The sequence below is a fragment of the Culex pipiens genome, chromosome 3, assembly GCF_016801865.2.
Source record: "Culex pipiens pallens isolate TS chromosome 3, TS_CPP_V2, whole genome shotgun sequence".
In the NCBI taxonomy this organism is placed as follows: Eukaryota; Metazoa; Arthropoda; class Insecta; order Diptera; family Culicidae; genus Culex; species Culex pipiens.
In genome coordinates this window covers 120,017,530-120,034,935 of record NC_068939.1, presented here as the reverse complement: position 1 = coordinate 120,034,935, position 17,406 = coordinate 120,017,530, and the positions used below count along the sequence as shown (strand labels likewise).

At 41.0% G+C, this 17,406-nt stretch overlaps 1 protein-coding gene across 5 annotated transcripts in view; it reads right to left on the bottom strand.

Annotated features, from left to right (window-relative positions):
- Window positions 1-17,406, bottom strand: part of LOC120413922 (calcium uptake protein 2, mitochondrial) — a 127,198-nt gene that overhangs the window by 18,379 nt on the left and 91,413 nt on the right. For 2 of the 5 annotated variants that reach the window (XM_039574901.2, XM_039574903.2), the window contains exons 3-8: window positions 10,284-10,422; window positions 5,750-5,860; window positions 5,637-5,684; window positions 5,488-5,570; window positions 4,664-4,726; window positions 3,926-4,105 (exon numbers count right to left, since the gene is read on the bottom strand). In XM_039574901.2, coding sequence (XP_039430835.1) covers window positions 3,926-4,105; window positions 4,664-4,726; window positions 5,488-5,570; window positions 5,637-5,684; window positions 5,750-5,860; window positions 10,284-10,422 — 624 coding nt within the window. The remainder of the gene's footprint in view (window positions 1-3,925; window positions 4,106-4,663; window positions 4,727-5,487; window positions 5,571-5,636; window positions 5,685-5,749; window positions 5,861-10,283; window positions 10,423-17,406) is intronic. The other 3 variants (XM_039574902.2, XM_039574904.2, XM_039574905.2) reach the window with 3 other exon arrangements.

Below are 17,406 nucleotides of genomic sequence, written 5' to 3'. Positions count from 1 at the left end.
AAAATTGTACAATCGATTGTAAACTATCAAGAATACATCGTATAACGTTTGTTTTTGCAATTTTAACCAAACGCCTTTTTACATTTTGATATTTGAGACCACAAATTTAAAAAAAGTTAAGTGAATTAACTAATAATAACATTATAGGTAACCTACAACTTTTCCAAAGACTAAAGATACATATATTTGAATATTCGCATGCCCATTTTGTATGACCATACAGCCCTCAATGTTGATGAAGACTTGTACAGAAAAAAAATCATCTATAAATAAAACAAAACAAAATTTAAAATCTTGAAATAAATTTCAAAATTCCAGAGAATTGCTCAGTATGACTTTTTCAATGATCGATTGTTTTGTAATTTAGGAAAATTTTGTAACTTTTATTATTCTATTCACAGTCAAATGAGGTAGATTTCTACCAAATTGCTCAATAACATATGTGTGTGTGTGTGTGCAACCAACCAAACGGGACCACGCGGCCGCCTCTTACAAATTGAGTTGTTTCCATGAATTTTAGATTTGACATCCTATACATGCAAATAACTCGCATAGGCATTTGGAAGGTGATAGCTCTGCCGAGCTTCGGTGACCCATTTCTACGCAGGCTAGCCGTGCGCGAGGTACCTCAGCTTGAATCGACAAGCCCCGCCCTAAAGAACGTTTGCATCAAACAGATTCAAACGTTATTTAGAACTTCTGAGCCCTTGTCAAGTGGACAAAGACCCAGCGCGTATATAGTTTGTAGTAATATAAGTATTCCTAATTCACCAATCCAAAGAACGGGGGATCGAACCCCGATTCGAGCGACTTTGATTTTCGTTCATGTTTATAGTTTCAAAAATTCATATTTCCTTAACTTTATCGTTTGGAGCAGATGGGAATCGAACCCAGCATCATTCGCTTACAAAGCGAACAGCGTAGCCAGTCAGCCACGGCTGCTCCATATGTCCAATTGGAAGTTTCTCACCCGAAAAGCAGCCTCATCCGTCAAACCAGCAGCGATTACACTCGCATGGGGCTTGACCAAATCGATCATGGCGTTGTAGCTTGAAGATGTCAACCGCAATTGATGACTCCCGTCGGATGTTTCAGGTCATCATAAAATCTGCAGGAACATCGCAGGAACCCACCACAACCGCACGAGCACTTTAGTTCAAACGAAAATAGTGAAAGCGCGCGCACTTAAACCCTTGCCACTCACGAAAAACACACAAAAACGAACATTTTTTCCCAAATTTTCGAATCGGAGGTTAATATTTCCGTGTATTCTCGGACACCAGATTGACAACCATTCTTTAGATTTTGCCGCTTGCGTTCAAAAATTTTAAACCAATCTTCCTCACTTCAGTCATCTTCGCATCAGATCAAACGCTAAAACTGCTTTCTCTTTCTTGCCAACACACCGATGCTCATCAGACTGATCAGACTGGACAAATATCTCGCTCTAGCTCTCGCTTTCGGGTCTCTTCAGTGCTCTCTTCCGCACCCTTTTTCATGCTGCCAGGCTGTTCACATCACAGCAACCAACAAACATAGCGTCACCGGCAAGCTTGCAACACACTCCAAAAGAGAGCAGCATAAATTCTCTCTCAAATTCCCCTCCCTCTCCCACAACCAAGCGGTCGCACTAATACAATCGTGTGCTTGCAAAAAAGATTCCCAGCACGATTAACCACCACCAATACTAGCACACGTCTTCTGTTTCTGCTGCCACTTCAAAATCAAGCTGTCATCTTGGAGACGCTTGGAAACCAAATTTATTTCGCGAATTTCTCCCAGTATTCTTGGGAAATTCATAAAACTCCAACTTTTTCACAAGATAAATGTACACACGCGACGATTCAAACACTTTTTGCCATATTAACATTTATATTTCACAATAAAAAACGCATTTTGAATTCGCGAACCGTTTAGGCCAACCTACCACGCCAACAGTAGAGGCTCAGTTCACCAAATTGCTCAATAACATATTGCTGAAAAATGCATCTCTTGAAGGAGGCTCCAAAGTAACAATAATTAAATTTTGTTTTAATGCAGAGAACATTGAATATAAGTGTTGAAGTTCAAAGTGGCTTATGCGTCCTTCTGAAATTATTTTTTTTTTATTGTTAGCCAATCAAATGTTGCTAATTCAACATATTATTTGGATTTTGCTTTTGTCTTTTTTTGAAATTTAATAATATAAATATTTATTTTCAAATTAGCTTTAATTTCTTTTTTTGTTTGAATTTTACTTTTTTCTATTCAAAGCAAGTATTTTCAGAATAAATTTTATGATTGAAAAATTTGCTATAAGGCTTTCTAGTCAGAAATTTACCAACACATTCGAAGAATGTTTACATGACAGCAGAGGGTTTGTTTGCATCCGATTTGCTATCTCTTTCTAGCAAAAGTTTTTTTGTCTGGTGACTTCTAGCTAGTTCTTACTAACCGCCCGATATGTCAGCCATCATATATCGCAGGGATGTGACAGCTCGAGCTCGATCACTGTTTGCATCAGGACACATTGGCCCATTTACATTGTTTTGCTTAAAATTTTTAAATAGAAATTAGAAACAAGGTTTGCTTAGCTTAAAAAAACGCATCAAAAGTAAAAAAAATCTTCATTTTGAAAATAAAAATCGCTGCAATTTTTTCCAAAGATTAAAAAACAAATCTTTTTAAAGCAGGGAGCAAAAATATGTGCGAATAATCAAAGAAGTTTTAATATTTTTTCCAAGCTAATTATAACAGGATATTTTAATGCAATCGACAAGAACAATTGCAACGCTTGTTTATAAATAAGTTTTATTTGAAAAGTTCTATCAACGCTGAAAGCCCCTAAGTTTGGTAGATATCTTTTTTTTACTAAATCAATTTTTTCCAACCCATTTTGGGCACCTCTGCTCTACACTAATCCCCCGGTGGTTTGACACTTTTTAGCTTGTATCTCGTATCAATTTTTTGAAGATTTTTCAATTCCGGCCACTTTCGGAACCTCCCAGAAGATCCTCCAGGGAACCTGTTATAATGACCACTTGTATGTTTTGTCTAAAACACGTCTGAGAGGTTTCGTAAGTGGCCGGAATCTCCAAATAATGTATCCTTAAAGCATCTTCAAGAAAATTCATGAAGTTTGTGCAGTCGCAAGACAATTTCCGATTGAAATTGAGAAACGGCCATATCAGAAAAATGGGGGAAAATGGATTTAGTGAAAATCTCAGCTTAAAAGGCATGAAATAAAAAAAACCTTTTAGAGACAGTCCCGAAAAATCCGGAACTTCTTCGGAGGTCAGTGGTCCAACCCCTGTATAGATGAGTTTCCTCTTTTTTATTAAATTTATAAATGATGAGATTTAGTTTCTAAAAAGCTCTTAACATATTTAAAAATCCAACCTAATTTCTGAAAAACAAACTTAAAAAAATATTGAAAATAAGTTTTTCTGGATTTTGGAGTTACGGAATCACAGAATTAACTTACGTTGTAAATGTAAGGATAGGTAGTTAATTTCACACAGAATCAAACATTTAATGCTATTTTTACTTTGGGGTAAGTTGGATCAGTACGGCCACTAAAAATCGGTTATTCTCTTATGTTTTTTTTTTTCATTACTTGGGAATAATACAGAAGTCTAAATTAATATGTTCATATGTGATTAAATTACAGGAGGGGAATCCAATGGCGACCGGGGACATTTCACACACACGCAAAAGAGGGGGAGGGGCCCAAACGCACACAAATTCCTTGATATGTTAGACGGGGATGAAGAAAGAAAGAGAGAGCTCTATTGGTCTGCTTGCGCATTATTGGTGAGACAGCGAAGAAAGGAAGGTGGGACAGACGACAAACCATACACGCAGTTTATGCTTCAAAACCATTATTTGGGAACAAACTACTCATTTTTTTAAGGGGGAGGCATTTCTCGGGGGGGTCAAGACTTACAAAACTCTTCTTGCTACTTTTGATTGCTTCTTCAGATGATGGTGACGACGACGACGGTGACGGGGACGTTTGCTTGAGGTCTTCTTTGACCGCCTTGAGCGACTTTGGTGGCGTCTTTTCCGGACGGTACCCTCGCAGCAGGAACTTGGCTTGGGCCGTGGTCGATACCAAGCGAAGTAACTGCGGCGTTTTGATTTTGTTTGTTTGTTTTTTGAGGTTTAGATTTGTTTTTTTGACAGTTTTGTGCGATTTGATGAACATGCGAAAATGTGCAGAAAAAAAGGGTGGAAAGAGAAATTTTGATCATTTATGTGTTTTTCGAATAGAAAAATGGCTATTTTTACTGATTAGCAAAACAAACCACTCAATAAGGTTATTCACATCAGATTGACCTTTATGTCAATTGAAAGGTCTTACAAAAATGTTATATCAATCAACAAATTGTAGGATTCAACTATTTTTTCACTTGAGGAAAGGTAGGGACTGTTAGTGTACTAACAAATCATCACTATTTGGACAGTTGATCACAAAAAAAGCTCAAAAGCAATAATTTTGATTGATTTAAATTTCCACAAAAAAGCTTAGTAGCAATTTAGTTGCATAAGGCCAAATTTGGAGCATCAATTACAAAAAAGCCAAAGCAAGTTATCCACTCGACATTTCAACATAAAAGCCTGGAGGTTAGAGTTGGTTTTAGTTTCACTGAAAGCGCGACAACACTAATCTATTTAATCTCACAGCTTTTCTAGTGGCTTCGTCTAGGTCACGATCCTTGAGTGATCCTCCGAGCAGCTGACGGATCTGTGAACGTGTGTGTGTGTGCGGGTTTGGTTGGGTTTGTGTGTTCACACACACACAACGATACGACAATAATAAATAGAAAAATGGCGGTGGCGTGGTGTTGGTTGGTTGGTTGTGGTGCATTGATTACGGGGTCAAAATAGTGGGCGGTTGGAACAACATATAAAAATAGAAGAAAAAAGCAAAAAACAAAGTAAAAGTTAAAAACTAAACAAAAACTAACTGGATGAAAGTTTCTAAGCGATTGTAACATTAAAGGTTGGAAGCCACAAGGTTGAAAATGCAGCAAAGGTCAACATATAAAAAAGTAAGTTGTTCTCTTTTCTAAAATAACCCATTCACCGACACACAGACTAACTCACACAGTTACTCACTCACTCACCCTCTCACTAAATGACTCAGTCACTCAATTACATACTGATTCCCTCGCTCACTCGCTCACTCACTCACTCACTCACTTACACATTCACACGCTCACTCACTCACTCACTTGAACTTTTGAAGTTTTGGTCAACCTTTTCCTTATGTCCAATTGACCTTTTGTATATTTTAAGTTTTTTGACCTTTTGTCCATTCGACCTTATGTCTTTCGATCCATCACTCTTCCTTAGCTTACTTGGCGAAATGAATTTGTGTTGGACCTGATTGGATACGAGACTCATTTTGAATGTTTTTTTAATTTCCAAGTTACCTGAACTTACTGTCCATCGAATCTGTTCAAATTTGAAAAAGAGTGTTTTTCCACTTAATTGAGAACTTACCACTAAAAATTCGTCCTTGTCAACGCGCGAATTGCCATCAGTATCGAACATGTTGAACGCAATTCGGAATCCAGAGTGGGGCTCTAAAATGTTATTTTAAAATTATGACTTTTGTAAACTCAAGTAAGACAATACAGAAAAATACTAACTTGTCAGAACCGAGAGCAAGAACAGATATTCGGTGTAAGAGATAATTCCTAAAAAAATTAAACAGCAAAAATTACCCAAAAGAGCCAAACTGTCTCTCAAACTGCGCTCTTACCCTTATCGCGCAGGCTGCGGAATAGCTGCGAAGATCCGTGCTTGAGTTGGGGCGTGACGTCTTTTAGCTTCTGTACCTCCTCTGGGCTCAGCGTTTTTCTTTTCAGGCGAGCTAAAGGACAAAAACAAAAACATGTAAACAAGAATAAGTGCCAAGTAGCAAGCCCAAAGTACCTACATGGGAGGGAAAAACCGGTGGCAAATTATCTCAAAGAGCGTTGTGATTACGCGGCCAAGTTGACACGCTTGGAAATTAAAAGCATTTTTTCCCTCTCCTCTGGGAACCGCCTAAACGGATTCTTGACCCTTTAGTTGCAGGAGTTTTAATTTTGGAATGGCTAGATTTCCAAAGCAAACATTGTTTATCTTTGTTTGTGTCCCTAAACAATATTTTTTTTAGGTTTTTTTTCCTTAAACGGTTGAATTCGGTTTGTGGAACATTCAAAAACCTGCATCTTGAGAAGGAATTTTCTGAGCGAAGTTTTTGGTTAGATTTGGACTTTTCAGAGAATAATAATTAAACGAAAAAAAACCCGATTTTCTTGAATTAGGCTTTTTATTAAGGGGTTACATACATGTAAAGCGTCAAAAATGTCAGAGGTTGGTATGAGCACACATTTAAACATTTTTTAAAATCTTTTTGCAGGACATTAAAATAAATATTTTCATCTATCAACAAAATAAATATGCAGACATTTGGATGTACCTTTGCCGAGATATAACTATTTTAAGTTAGCAGTTTGCCACGATATCTCAACACTGCTTTGACCAAATCGGCTCAAAATTTTGGTGAAGACTCGTTGAACCGGTCCTGTGTGCATGACGAAGGCCGATTTTCAAAAACTTAATTTAAAAAAAAGATAAAAATATTTTTATGTTTTTCATATAAAAAATCGTCAGTTATTGTTTTTTGTATTTTATAAAAAAGCAAAATTTCAAAATCGGGATTCGTCATGCACACGGAATATGTCTTGAGAGTCTTCACCCCAAATTTCAGCCAATTTGGTCCATCCCATCTCGAGATATCGTGGCACCCGTAAATCAACTCGGTGTTTAGAGAAAAACGTTCACAAAGTTTGACAGTTCGCTTTGCGCATGGCAAAATTGTGAACTTAAATCGTCTCTTACTCAGTTCAGTCACGAAATATCTTCATGAAACTTTCAGGAGTGATTGAAAATCATCTTTTTAGTGAATTTAGTGAATTTTCTGTAATATGAAATTTTGTGATTTTCTACATGTTTGTAACCCCTTAGTGAAAGTTGAGTTTCTTAAATATGTATTTTTAATTTTCAAATTTTTTATGTTTTTTAAGGGATAAAATGGCAAATTAGTCGTTAAAAAATTTGATGGTGCAAAAGCTGGTTCCGGAGATATACATTCTTGAAAAATTTATGGATGATGATTTTGGAAAAATTCGGAAATATTGTCGAACAAAATTTAAAAAAACATTTTTAAATGCAAAATCAAATTTACAGTCGAAAATGACACAACCTTCTCTTTTTTTTTTTTTTTGATAAAGTGAACCCAAGTAGCATTTAAAAAATGTGAAATTTATCGAAAAATGCCTTTTTTTTGCAATTTTTAAGCGCTAGGAATTGATCTCGAAAAGATACAGGATGATTTTTAGAGTTTACTCTTCTCGGAAAAAATCAAAGCATGCTCAAAAAATTAACCTGTATCTTCTTGGGAACAATTCCTAGCGCTTTGCGTTGTTGTACAAAGTTGTTCCTCGGATCAAAACCTATAAGAAATCTCTAAGTCGAGAAAATGTCATCCGTTTGAGGAAAACTTTCTAGAAGAAAAGTTAAAAAGTGACAAATAAATCAATTAAATTGATTAAAATTCCATTCTAACTTCAGATCAAAACTGGAGCAACTAAACCATAACCAAATAAGCTAAAATTTTCAAGCTAGCGTCTGGGACTATAGTGCTAGAAAATTCCGGTTGATGCATTCGAAATTAAACAATTTTCTATTTTTCATATATCCGTGAACCACGCAATTAAGTACAATTAAGTTTTGAAATTTTGTTTGACAATATTTAAACTATTTTATATCATTTTTTTTAATCATATCTCTTCTACCAGATTTGGCATCATCCTAAACTCTAGCTCCCTCAACAATAAAAACAAATCGAAAACCAAAAAATAAATATTTTTTAGAATTCAACTTACAGTGAATCTATCTTTAAAAAATCTAAAATTGATTTCCATATACCTATTTTTCTCTGAAAAGTCCTAATCATAACCTACAAATTTGCCGAAGACATCAAATCGATCAGAAGATTCCTTCTCGTGGTATAGATTCACGATGCGAAATTTGCGAAATTCTAGAGAACAAGTCAGGGTTGTTAATTATCAAAAAAGCAAAGTAATCCACTTTAACGACCCCCGGATCTTTTGTGGTCTCTGTTGCAAGTTTCTGCTCATCTCTAGGCGTCCGAAGGTTATGTGTGGTGAGTCACCCAAAACCTCTTTTTTACGCAAATGGACCGACGTTTTACTTCCCCATCCGATAGAAGGCCACAAGAATAAGGCGGGAATCGAACCCGCGTCCCGTAGCAACTTAGGGATCGGCAGCCAAAGCCGCTAACCACCGCGCCACGAGACCCCTGTTAATTATCATAGAAAATCTTGATTTCGAAAAAAAAATCGAAACAATTGTTTAACTTCATTCTTAAATGGAATATAATGTTAACTTGAGAATTTTGAATGAATTTCAAGGTTGTTGAAGTAAAAAAGCAGATTGTTGAGTCAGAGTTGTCAAATTCTGAAAAGCCGGAGTCAAAGTAGTGAAATCTTCAAATGCCGTCAAAGTTTGTCTCACAAATTTTTCAGAAGCCGAAGGCAAATTAATAAAAAAGGGTTAGCCGACTCGTCAGTCCTGATACAAAAAATATTGATGATTTTCAAAAACAGTGGCGTTAAATTTCAATTCCAGATTTTTTAGAAAACTGAAAAAAAGCTTTATCTTCTGCAAAGATATTTCTGATTTTTTTTTCTTTAATACCTACAATGTTACTGAAAACACGAATGGTACGTTCGTTTGATGGCTAGTTCCACACTGAGTGCCACACTCAGAGCTGTCTTTGAAGAAACTCGCGCTAGTTCCTCACGAGTTTCGCTGCCATCTTGGAATCGAAACTCGAGTGCCGCACTCGATATTTTTTCAGTTTCATGCGAGTTCCACGCACACTGACAAATGACGTTCGATTGAACCAAAACTGGCACTGCCGCAACGGCTCTTCAAACCAACGTACCAGAAATCAAAAATCCCTTACCAAGATGCATGTTCGAATATTCGATGAAAGCGAAGGCACTAAAGCTCAAGTCAAATAAAAATTGGTTTAAAATACCAGGAAATCGGCCGGTTTTGGGAAAAATGCTCACAAAAGTTGCTTGTTCTTAGAAGAACTTCTCAGGGACAATTTAGCACTATAGTTTCCAGAAAAATGATTCATAGTTCAAGACGGTTGTAATTCATTTGAGAGTGTGTGTGTGTGTGGTCCAATCCAATACCCGCTAACCGGTAGCGAAATTATGGGAAAGTATAATTTGTATCAGACTTTGTATATGCCGAATGCTGATACAACTTATCTCAGTCCCGGGTATTAGGTGGTGATAGCCCTCGTGCTGCTTCCAACGACTAATTTCAGAATGGTAGAGATCCTAGCGGCCCAATTCCGAGGTCGTTGGGCATTGTCCGGCCCCGCCTTAACATAGAAGCAAGCACCAGACGGATCCTTGATCTATCTTAAGACTCCCAATCCCTTCAGGCAAATCAGGGATCAGAGCGTATATAATATGAGAAGAATACAACATGTTTTATAACCTTTAGATGGCCGACTGGTTAGAGTCCCAGACCATCAATCCAAAGGTGTGAGTTCGAATCCCACCTGATTCTGTTTCGTTTTTGTTCATATTCAAAGTTCAAATTCCTGATTCCAAATTTCAAAGGTACCGAGCGGGATTTGATCCCTGAACCTTCTGCTTGTGAGGCAGAAGCCGTAACCATTAAGCCACGGAGCCGGTGCTGGTTGTAATTCATTTGAGAGTGTTGCTAAAAAAACATCATTTTGCTTTGGAAATTGATAGAATTCTAATATAAATTTTTTCCTAAAGTTTACCTTTCAAAGATACCTTTCATAGACCTTTCATAGACTAATTTTCACCAAATTAGCAAATTTATGATACAAATTCAATTACAATCATTTTTACTAAACAGAACTCAAAGGGTTCCGAGGGCGTTTTGGCGTGCGCCCGCGACAATCACCAAAAAGGGGGCGCGCTCGTACAGAACCGGTACCGGCTTTGGCAAAAGGTCAGAACGGGTGCCTCTGCCGTCAACGATCCGTGGCCCCCATAAAAGGGGAGGCCGAGAACGCGTGGTCAGCTCGGCTGATAACAGCGAGAAAGAGAAGCCGCCACCGATTTGGCAAGCGAAAACAACGACCACGACGGGTTATCACCGCTCGATTGAACCGGGGAGTCAATTTGGCGGCGCGTAGGATAAAATGCCATGTGGGGACCACTTACGCCTTGGTTCCTGCTCCACGACCGACTCCAGAAAGTCTTGCGGCGTCATGTAGATTTGGCCGTCGAACTCGACCGAGGCGAACTTGATGAACCGGCGCTCGCGGGCCGTCAGCTTGATGGCCTTATCGGCGACCTCATCCTGGGGGAGAAAAAAAAAGAAATGACATTTTATTAGATTAGATCACTGGTTTGGTGACAGAAGTTGGTTGGTTGTGAATCTGATGATTAATGGAATCCTAGTAAGGAGGAGAAGGATGTGGTTTCGAATGATTCCAAGTGGATTTCCCTCAACCACAACACCTTAATTCCTAATTAAAATACTTGCTTATGCGCACGTCAATTTGTTTATCAAAAATGTTTTGAAATCAAATTAGTATGCATCGACTGCCACTCGATTATTCAGATCAGCTATTTTCACAATGACTTGCGGACAAACAGGTGTGATTAGTGAAGACAAATATTTGATTGCTGTAAGTAACTGTAAGAAACTGTAAGTTGTCATAAACGGAAAGGCGATTTGCACCTTTTGTTGCAATAGCGCATATAGCTGTACTAATTTGCAAGTAAACATCACATTAAGCCTTGACAACCAAATTCACGCGGCATCCGATAAAGTTACATCAACCTCAGCATAGTTTACTTTCCACTGCATCATAAGCAGGATAGCCAATTTGCCAGATAATCAGGGAATGCCAGATTTTCCAAGTGTCAGTCAAAATAAAGATTAAATATGGTCTGTGCCAGATTTTGTCAGATTTTGCCAGATTTTTCATTTTCTGCCAATTTCGAACAACTTTTTGATTGAAATGAACTTTTTTAAGCAGTTTTTTGATCTTTTCGAAAACAATATTTTCAAAATTTTCAGATCAAGACTAACATTTCAAAAGGGCCAAAAATTCAATATTACGCCCTTTTGAAATGTTAGTCTTGACTTAAAAAATATTGTTTTCGAAAAGATCGGAGAATGTCACGAATGTTTCATATTTTAACATTGGAAATCGGACCATTAGTTGCTGAGATATTTACGTTTGAAAATGGTGGGTTGTTTGGTTGAGACTTAGAACACATAAACCTTTGCATGGCAATATCTCAGCAACTAAAGGTCGTATCAACAAAGTCCAAAAAAGCAAAATATAGAGAATTTTCTCAGCTTTTCATAAATATTTTTTTCAAAAGTGGACAAACATGTACACTAATTTAAAAAAAAAGGTGCAGGTGGTTATGTTACACATGACCAGTATGACAAAGAACTTTGCTAGATGATTGTTGAAATTTTCGATTAGAACGTCCGATCCAAATTTCCCCATGATTCCCTTATAATTACACAAGACAACTCTTTTGTGGTCTATTTCGTGGCTCTGAAACAGGCTGTTTAATTTGTAAAGTTTTAAGACATAATAGCAACGTCCTATCGAACTAAGGGGATGAAAATTGCAAGTGGAGCTGAACTGCCCTATTCAGGGCTCTAATTGATTACGAAATAGTTATTCTAAATTTCCAGAAACAGATTTTAGAAGTTTAACAGTCATTTTTCCCCAACTCTTATGGTTCGGCAAATGTCCCCCCATCGGAACATCCCCGAGGCCTCCGGCCACTTCGGAGTGTGGCCACTACTGCCGAAATTTCAAATTTCATGTCCAGTATCAAAATCCATAAAGTTTAATAGGGACCATCCATAGACCACGTGGACACTTTTTTGGGAATCTCAACCCCCCCCCCCCCTTCGTGGACAATTGTCCATACAAAAAAAAAACTTTTTTGTATGGAGCGTGGACAATCGCTTACCCCCTCCCCCCTCTAAGTGTCCACGTGGTTTATGGATGGTCCCATACCCATATTGCAACAACTCTTATGATTCGGCAAATGTCCCCCCATCGGAACATCCCCGGGGCCTCCGGCCACTCCGGATTGTGGCCACTACTGCTGAAATATCAAATTTCATGTCCAGTATCAAAATCCATAAAGTTTGATACCCATATTGTACCAACTCTTATGGTTCGGCAAATGTCCCTCCATCGGAATATCCCCGGGGCCTCCGGCCACTTCAGGTGGTGGCCACTACTGCCAAAATGTCAAATTTCATGTCCAGTATCAAAAACCCTAAAGTTTGATACCCATATTGCCCCAACTCATATGGTTCCGCAAATGTCCCCCCATCGGAACATCCGCGGGGCCTTCCGGATTGTGGCCACTACTGCCGAAATGTCAAATTTCATATCCAGTATCAAAAACCCTAAAGTTTGATACCCATATTGGCCCAACTCTTATGGTTCCGCAAATGTCCCCCCATCGGAACATCCCCGGGGCCTCCGGCCACTCCAGGTGGTGGCCACTACTGCCGAAATGTCAAATTTCATGTCCAGTATCAAAAACCCTACAGTTTGATACCCATATTGCCCCAAATCTTATGGTTCGGCAAATGTCCCCCCATCGGAACATCCGCGGGGCCTCCGGCCACTCCAGGTGGTGGCCACTACTGCCGAAATGTCAAATTTCATATCCAGTATCAAAAACCCTAAAGTTTGATACCCATATTGGCCCAACTCTTATGGTTCGGCAAATGTCCCCCCATCGGAACATCCCCGGGGCCTCCGGCCACTCCAGGTGGTGGCCACTACTGCCGAAATGTCAAATTTCATGTCCAGTATCAAAAACCCTAAAGTTTGATACCCATATTGCCCCAACTCTAATGGTTCCGCAAATGTCCCCCAATTGGAACATCCGCGGGGCCTTCGGCCACTCCGTATTGTGGCCACTACTGCCGAAATGTCAAATTTCATGTTCAGTATCAAAAACCTTAAAGTTTGATACCCATATTGCCCCAACTCATATGGTTCCGCAAATGTCCCCCCATCGGAACATCCGCGGGGCCTCCGGCCACTCCGTATTGTGGCCACTACTGCCGAAATGTCAAATTTCATATCCAGTATCAAAAACCCTAAAGTTTGATACCCATATTGCCCCAACTCTTATGGTTCGGCAAATGTCCCCCTATCGGAAAATCCCCGGGGCCTCCGGCCACTACAGGTGGTGGCCACTACTGCCAAAATGTCAAATTTCATGTGCAGTATCAAAAACCCTACAGTTTGATACCCATATTGCCCCAAATCTTATGGTTCGGCAAATGTCCCCCCATCGGAACATCCGCGGGGCCTCCGGCCACTCCGGATTGTGGCCACTACTGCCGAAATGTCAAATTTCATATTCAGTATCAAAAACCCTAAAGTTTGATACCCATATTGCCCCAACTCTTATGGTTCCGCAAATGTCCCCCCATCGGAACATCCGCGGGGCCTCCGGCCACTCCAGGTGGTGGCCACTACTGCCGAAATGTCAAATTTCATATCCAGTATCAAAAAACCCTAAAGTTTGATACCCATATTGGCCCAACTCTTATGGTTCCGCAAATGTCCCCCCATCGGAACATCCGCGGGGCCTCCGGCCACTCCAGGTGGTGGCCACTACTGCCGAAATGTCAAATTTCATATCCAATCAAAAACCCTAAAGTTTGATACCCATATTGCCCCAACTCTTATGGTTCGGCAAATGTCCCCCCATCGGAACATCCGCGGGGCCCTCCGGATTGTGGCCACTACTGCTGAAATGTCAAATTTCATGTTCAGTATCAAAAACCTTAAAGTTTGATACCCATATTGCCCCAAATCTTATGGTTCGGCAAATGTCCCCCCATCGGAACATCCCCGGGGCCTCCGGCCACTCCAGGTGGTGGCCACTACTGCCAAAATGTCAAATTTCATGTGCAGTATCAAAAACCCTAAAGTTTGATACCCATATTGCCCCAACTCTTATGGTTCGGCAAATGTCCCCCTATCGGAACATCCCCGGGGCCTCCGGCCACTCCAGGTGGTGGCCACTACTGCCGAAATATCAAATTTCATATCCAGTATCAAAAACCCTAAAGTTTGATACCCATATTGCCCCAAATCTTATGGTTCGGCAAATGTCCCCCCATCGGAACATCCGCGGGGCCCTCCGGATTGTGGCCACTACTGCTGAAATGTCAAATGTCATGTTCAGTATCAAAAACCTTAAAGTTTGATACCCATATTGCCCCAAATCTTATGGTTCGGCAATTGTCCCCCCATCGGAACATCCCCGGGGCCTCCGGCCACTCCAGGTGGTGGCCACTACTGCCGAAATGTCAAATTTCAGTATCAAAAACCTTAAAGTTTGATACCCATATTGCCCCAACTCTTATGGTTCGGCAAATGTCCCCCTATCGGAACATCCCCGGGGCCTCCGGCCACTCCAGGTGAGGCCACTACTGCCAAAATGTCAAATTTCATGTGCAGTATCAAAAACCCTACAGTTTGATACCCATATTGCCCCAAATCTTATGGTTCGGCAAATGTCCCCCCATCGGAACATCCGCGGGGCCTCCGGCCACTCCGGATTGTGGCCACTACTGCCGAAATGTCAAATTTCATATTCAGTATCAAAAACCCTAAAGTTTGATACCCATATTGCCCCAACTCTTATGGTTCCGCAAATGTCCCCCCATCGGAACATCCGCGGGGCCTCCGGCCACTCCAGGTGGTGGCCACTACTGCCGAAATGTCAAATTTCATATCCAGTATCAAAAAACCCTAAAGTTTGATACCCATATTGGCCCAACTCTTATGGTTCCGCAAATGTCCCCCCATCGGAACATCCGCGGGGCCTCCGGCCACTCCAGGTGGTGGCCACTACTGCCGAAATGTCAAATTTCATATCCAATCAAAAACCCTAAAGTTTGATACCCATATTGCCCCAACTCTTATGGTTCGGCAAATGTCCCCCCATCGGAACATCCGCGGGGCCCTCCGGATTGTGGCCACTACTGCTGAAATGTCAAATTTCATGTTCAGTATCAAAAACCTTAAAGTTTGATACCCATATTGCCCCAAATCTTATGGTTCGGCAAATGTCCCCCCATCGGAACATCCCCGGGGCCTCCGGCCACTCCAGGTGGTGGCCACTACTGCCAAAATGTCAAATTTCATGTGCAGTATCAAAAACCCTAAAGTTTGATACCCATATTGCCCCAACTCTTATGGTTCGGCAAATGTCCCCCTATCGGAACATCCCCGGGGCCTCCGGCCACTCCAGGTGGTGGCCACTACTGCCGAAATATCAAATTTCATATCCAGTATCAAAAACCCTAAAGTTTGATACCCATATTGCCCCAAATCTTATGGTTCGGCAAATGTCCCCCCATCGGAACATCCGCGGGGCCCTCCGGATTGTGGCCACTACTGCTGAAATGTCAAATGTCATGTTCAGTATCAAAAACCTTAAAGTTTGATACCCATATTGCCCCAAATCTTATGGTTCGGCAAATGTCCCCCCATCGGAACATCCCCGGGGCCTCCGGCCACTCCAGGTGGTGGCCACTACTGCCAAAATGTCAAATTTCAGTATCAAAAACCTTAAAGTTTGATACCCATATTGCCCCAACTCTTATGGTTCGGCAAATGTCCCCCTATCGGAACATCCCCGGGGCCTCCGGCCACTCCAGGTGAGGCCACTACTGCCAAAATGTCAAATTTCATGTGCAGTATCAAAAACCTTAAAGTTTGATACCCATATTGCCCCAAATCTTATGGTTCGGCAAATGTCCACCCATCGGAACATCCGCGGGGCCCTCCGGATTGTGGCCACTACTGCTGAAATGTCAAATTTCATGTTCAGTATCAAAAACCTTAAAAACCTTGACCGAGCCGCGTAGCCCAGTGGTAACGCTTCCGCCTCGTAAGCGGTAGATCGGGGTTCAAATCCCGGCTCGGACCAACACAACTGGTGATCTTTTCCCTTCTGGAATCGATTGCTTAGTAAAGGGAAGGTAGTGTATCGTCACAAACTGGACCTTATCACGACACCTTAGGGAGGCGACCTATGGAATGTTAACATTAACCTTAACATGTTAACATTAAGTTGAGAATGAAACTGCCACTGAATCCGCTTTGTAAATGCCGGCCCCGATACTCTTCAAGGGTGTTCCCCTCAGGAACTGGGAAAGATTTACTTTTTTTTACTTTTTATCAAAAACCTTAAAGTTTGATACCCATATTGCCCCAAATCTTATGGTTCGGCAAATGTCCCCCCATCGGAACATCCGCGGGGCCCTCCAGATTGTGGCCACTACTGCCGAAATGTCAAATTTCATGTTCAGTATCAAAAACCTTAAAGTTTGATACCCATATTGCCCCAAATCTTATGGTTCGGCAAACGTCCCCCCATCGGAACATCCCCGGGGCCTCCGGCCACTCCAGGTGGTGGCCACTACTGCCAAAATGTCAAATTTCATGTGCAGTATCAAAAACCCTAAAGTTTGATACCCATATTGCCCCAACTCTTATGGTTCGGCAAACGTCCCCCCATCGGAACATCCCCGGGGCCTCCGGCCACTCCAGGTGGTGGCCACTACTGCCAAAATGTCAAATTTCATGTGCAGTATCAAAAACCCTAAAGTTTGATACCCATATTGCCCCAACTCTTATGGTTCGGGAAAAGTCCCCCTATCGGAACACCCGCCGGGGACTCCGGCCACTCCAAGTGGTGGCCAATTCCAATTCCCGCTCATGCCGGCTGGCATGTCTTGGCGTGTCCATGCCTCCAGGCTATCTGCTCCCGGGCCTCCAGGCCGTCTGCAAACGGGCCACCAGGCCATCTGCTCCTGATGTGTTCTCGTCGACGGCCAGCAACAGACTGAATTTTCGGGACCGACCGAGCCGAGTTTTGTTAATTTAGATCGGGGACGTATGCCCCGCCTTTTTGCACCCATTCTCCTACATCTCCTTATTCGCTTTTTGCCGCGTCGACGATCCGAAAATTATGAGGTAGAGTGGGGGTGATTTTAGATACATCAATCTCACGTCTCTATATTGACTGATTGGGAAACGTTTGTTCAACCAACCAGCGTGCACCAAAAAGAGGGGAAATTTGCCGAGAGGGGAATTCGTCACGTAACGTTTTCGCTTCGCGAAAATTTTGGATTGACACCCCGTATAGAAACCTTAGGACAAAGTTCTTTGTCAAAATGGAAAACTGCTACTATTTTCAAAAAAGTTACCTAAAAATGGCTTTAACTTGAAAACGTACCATTCATGAAAATTTCACTGCA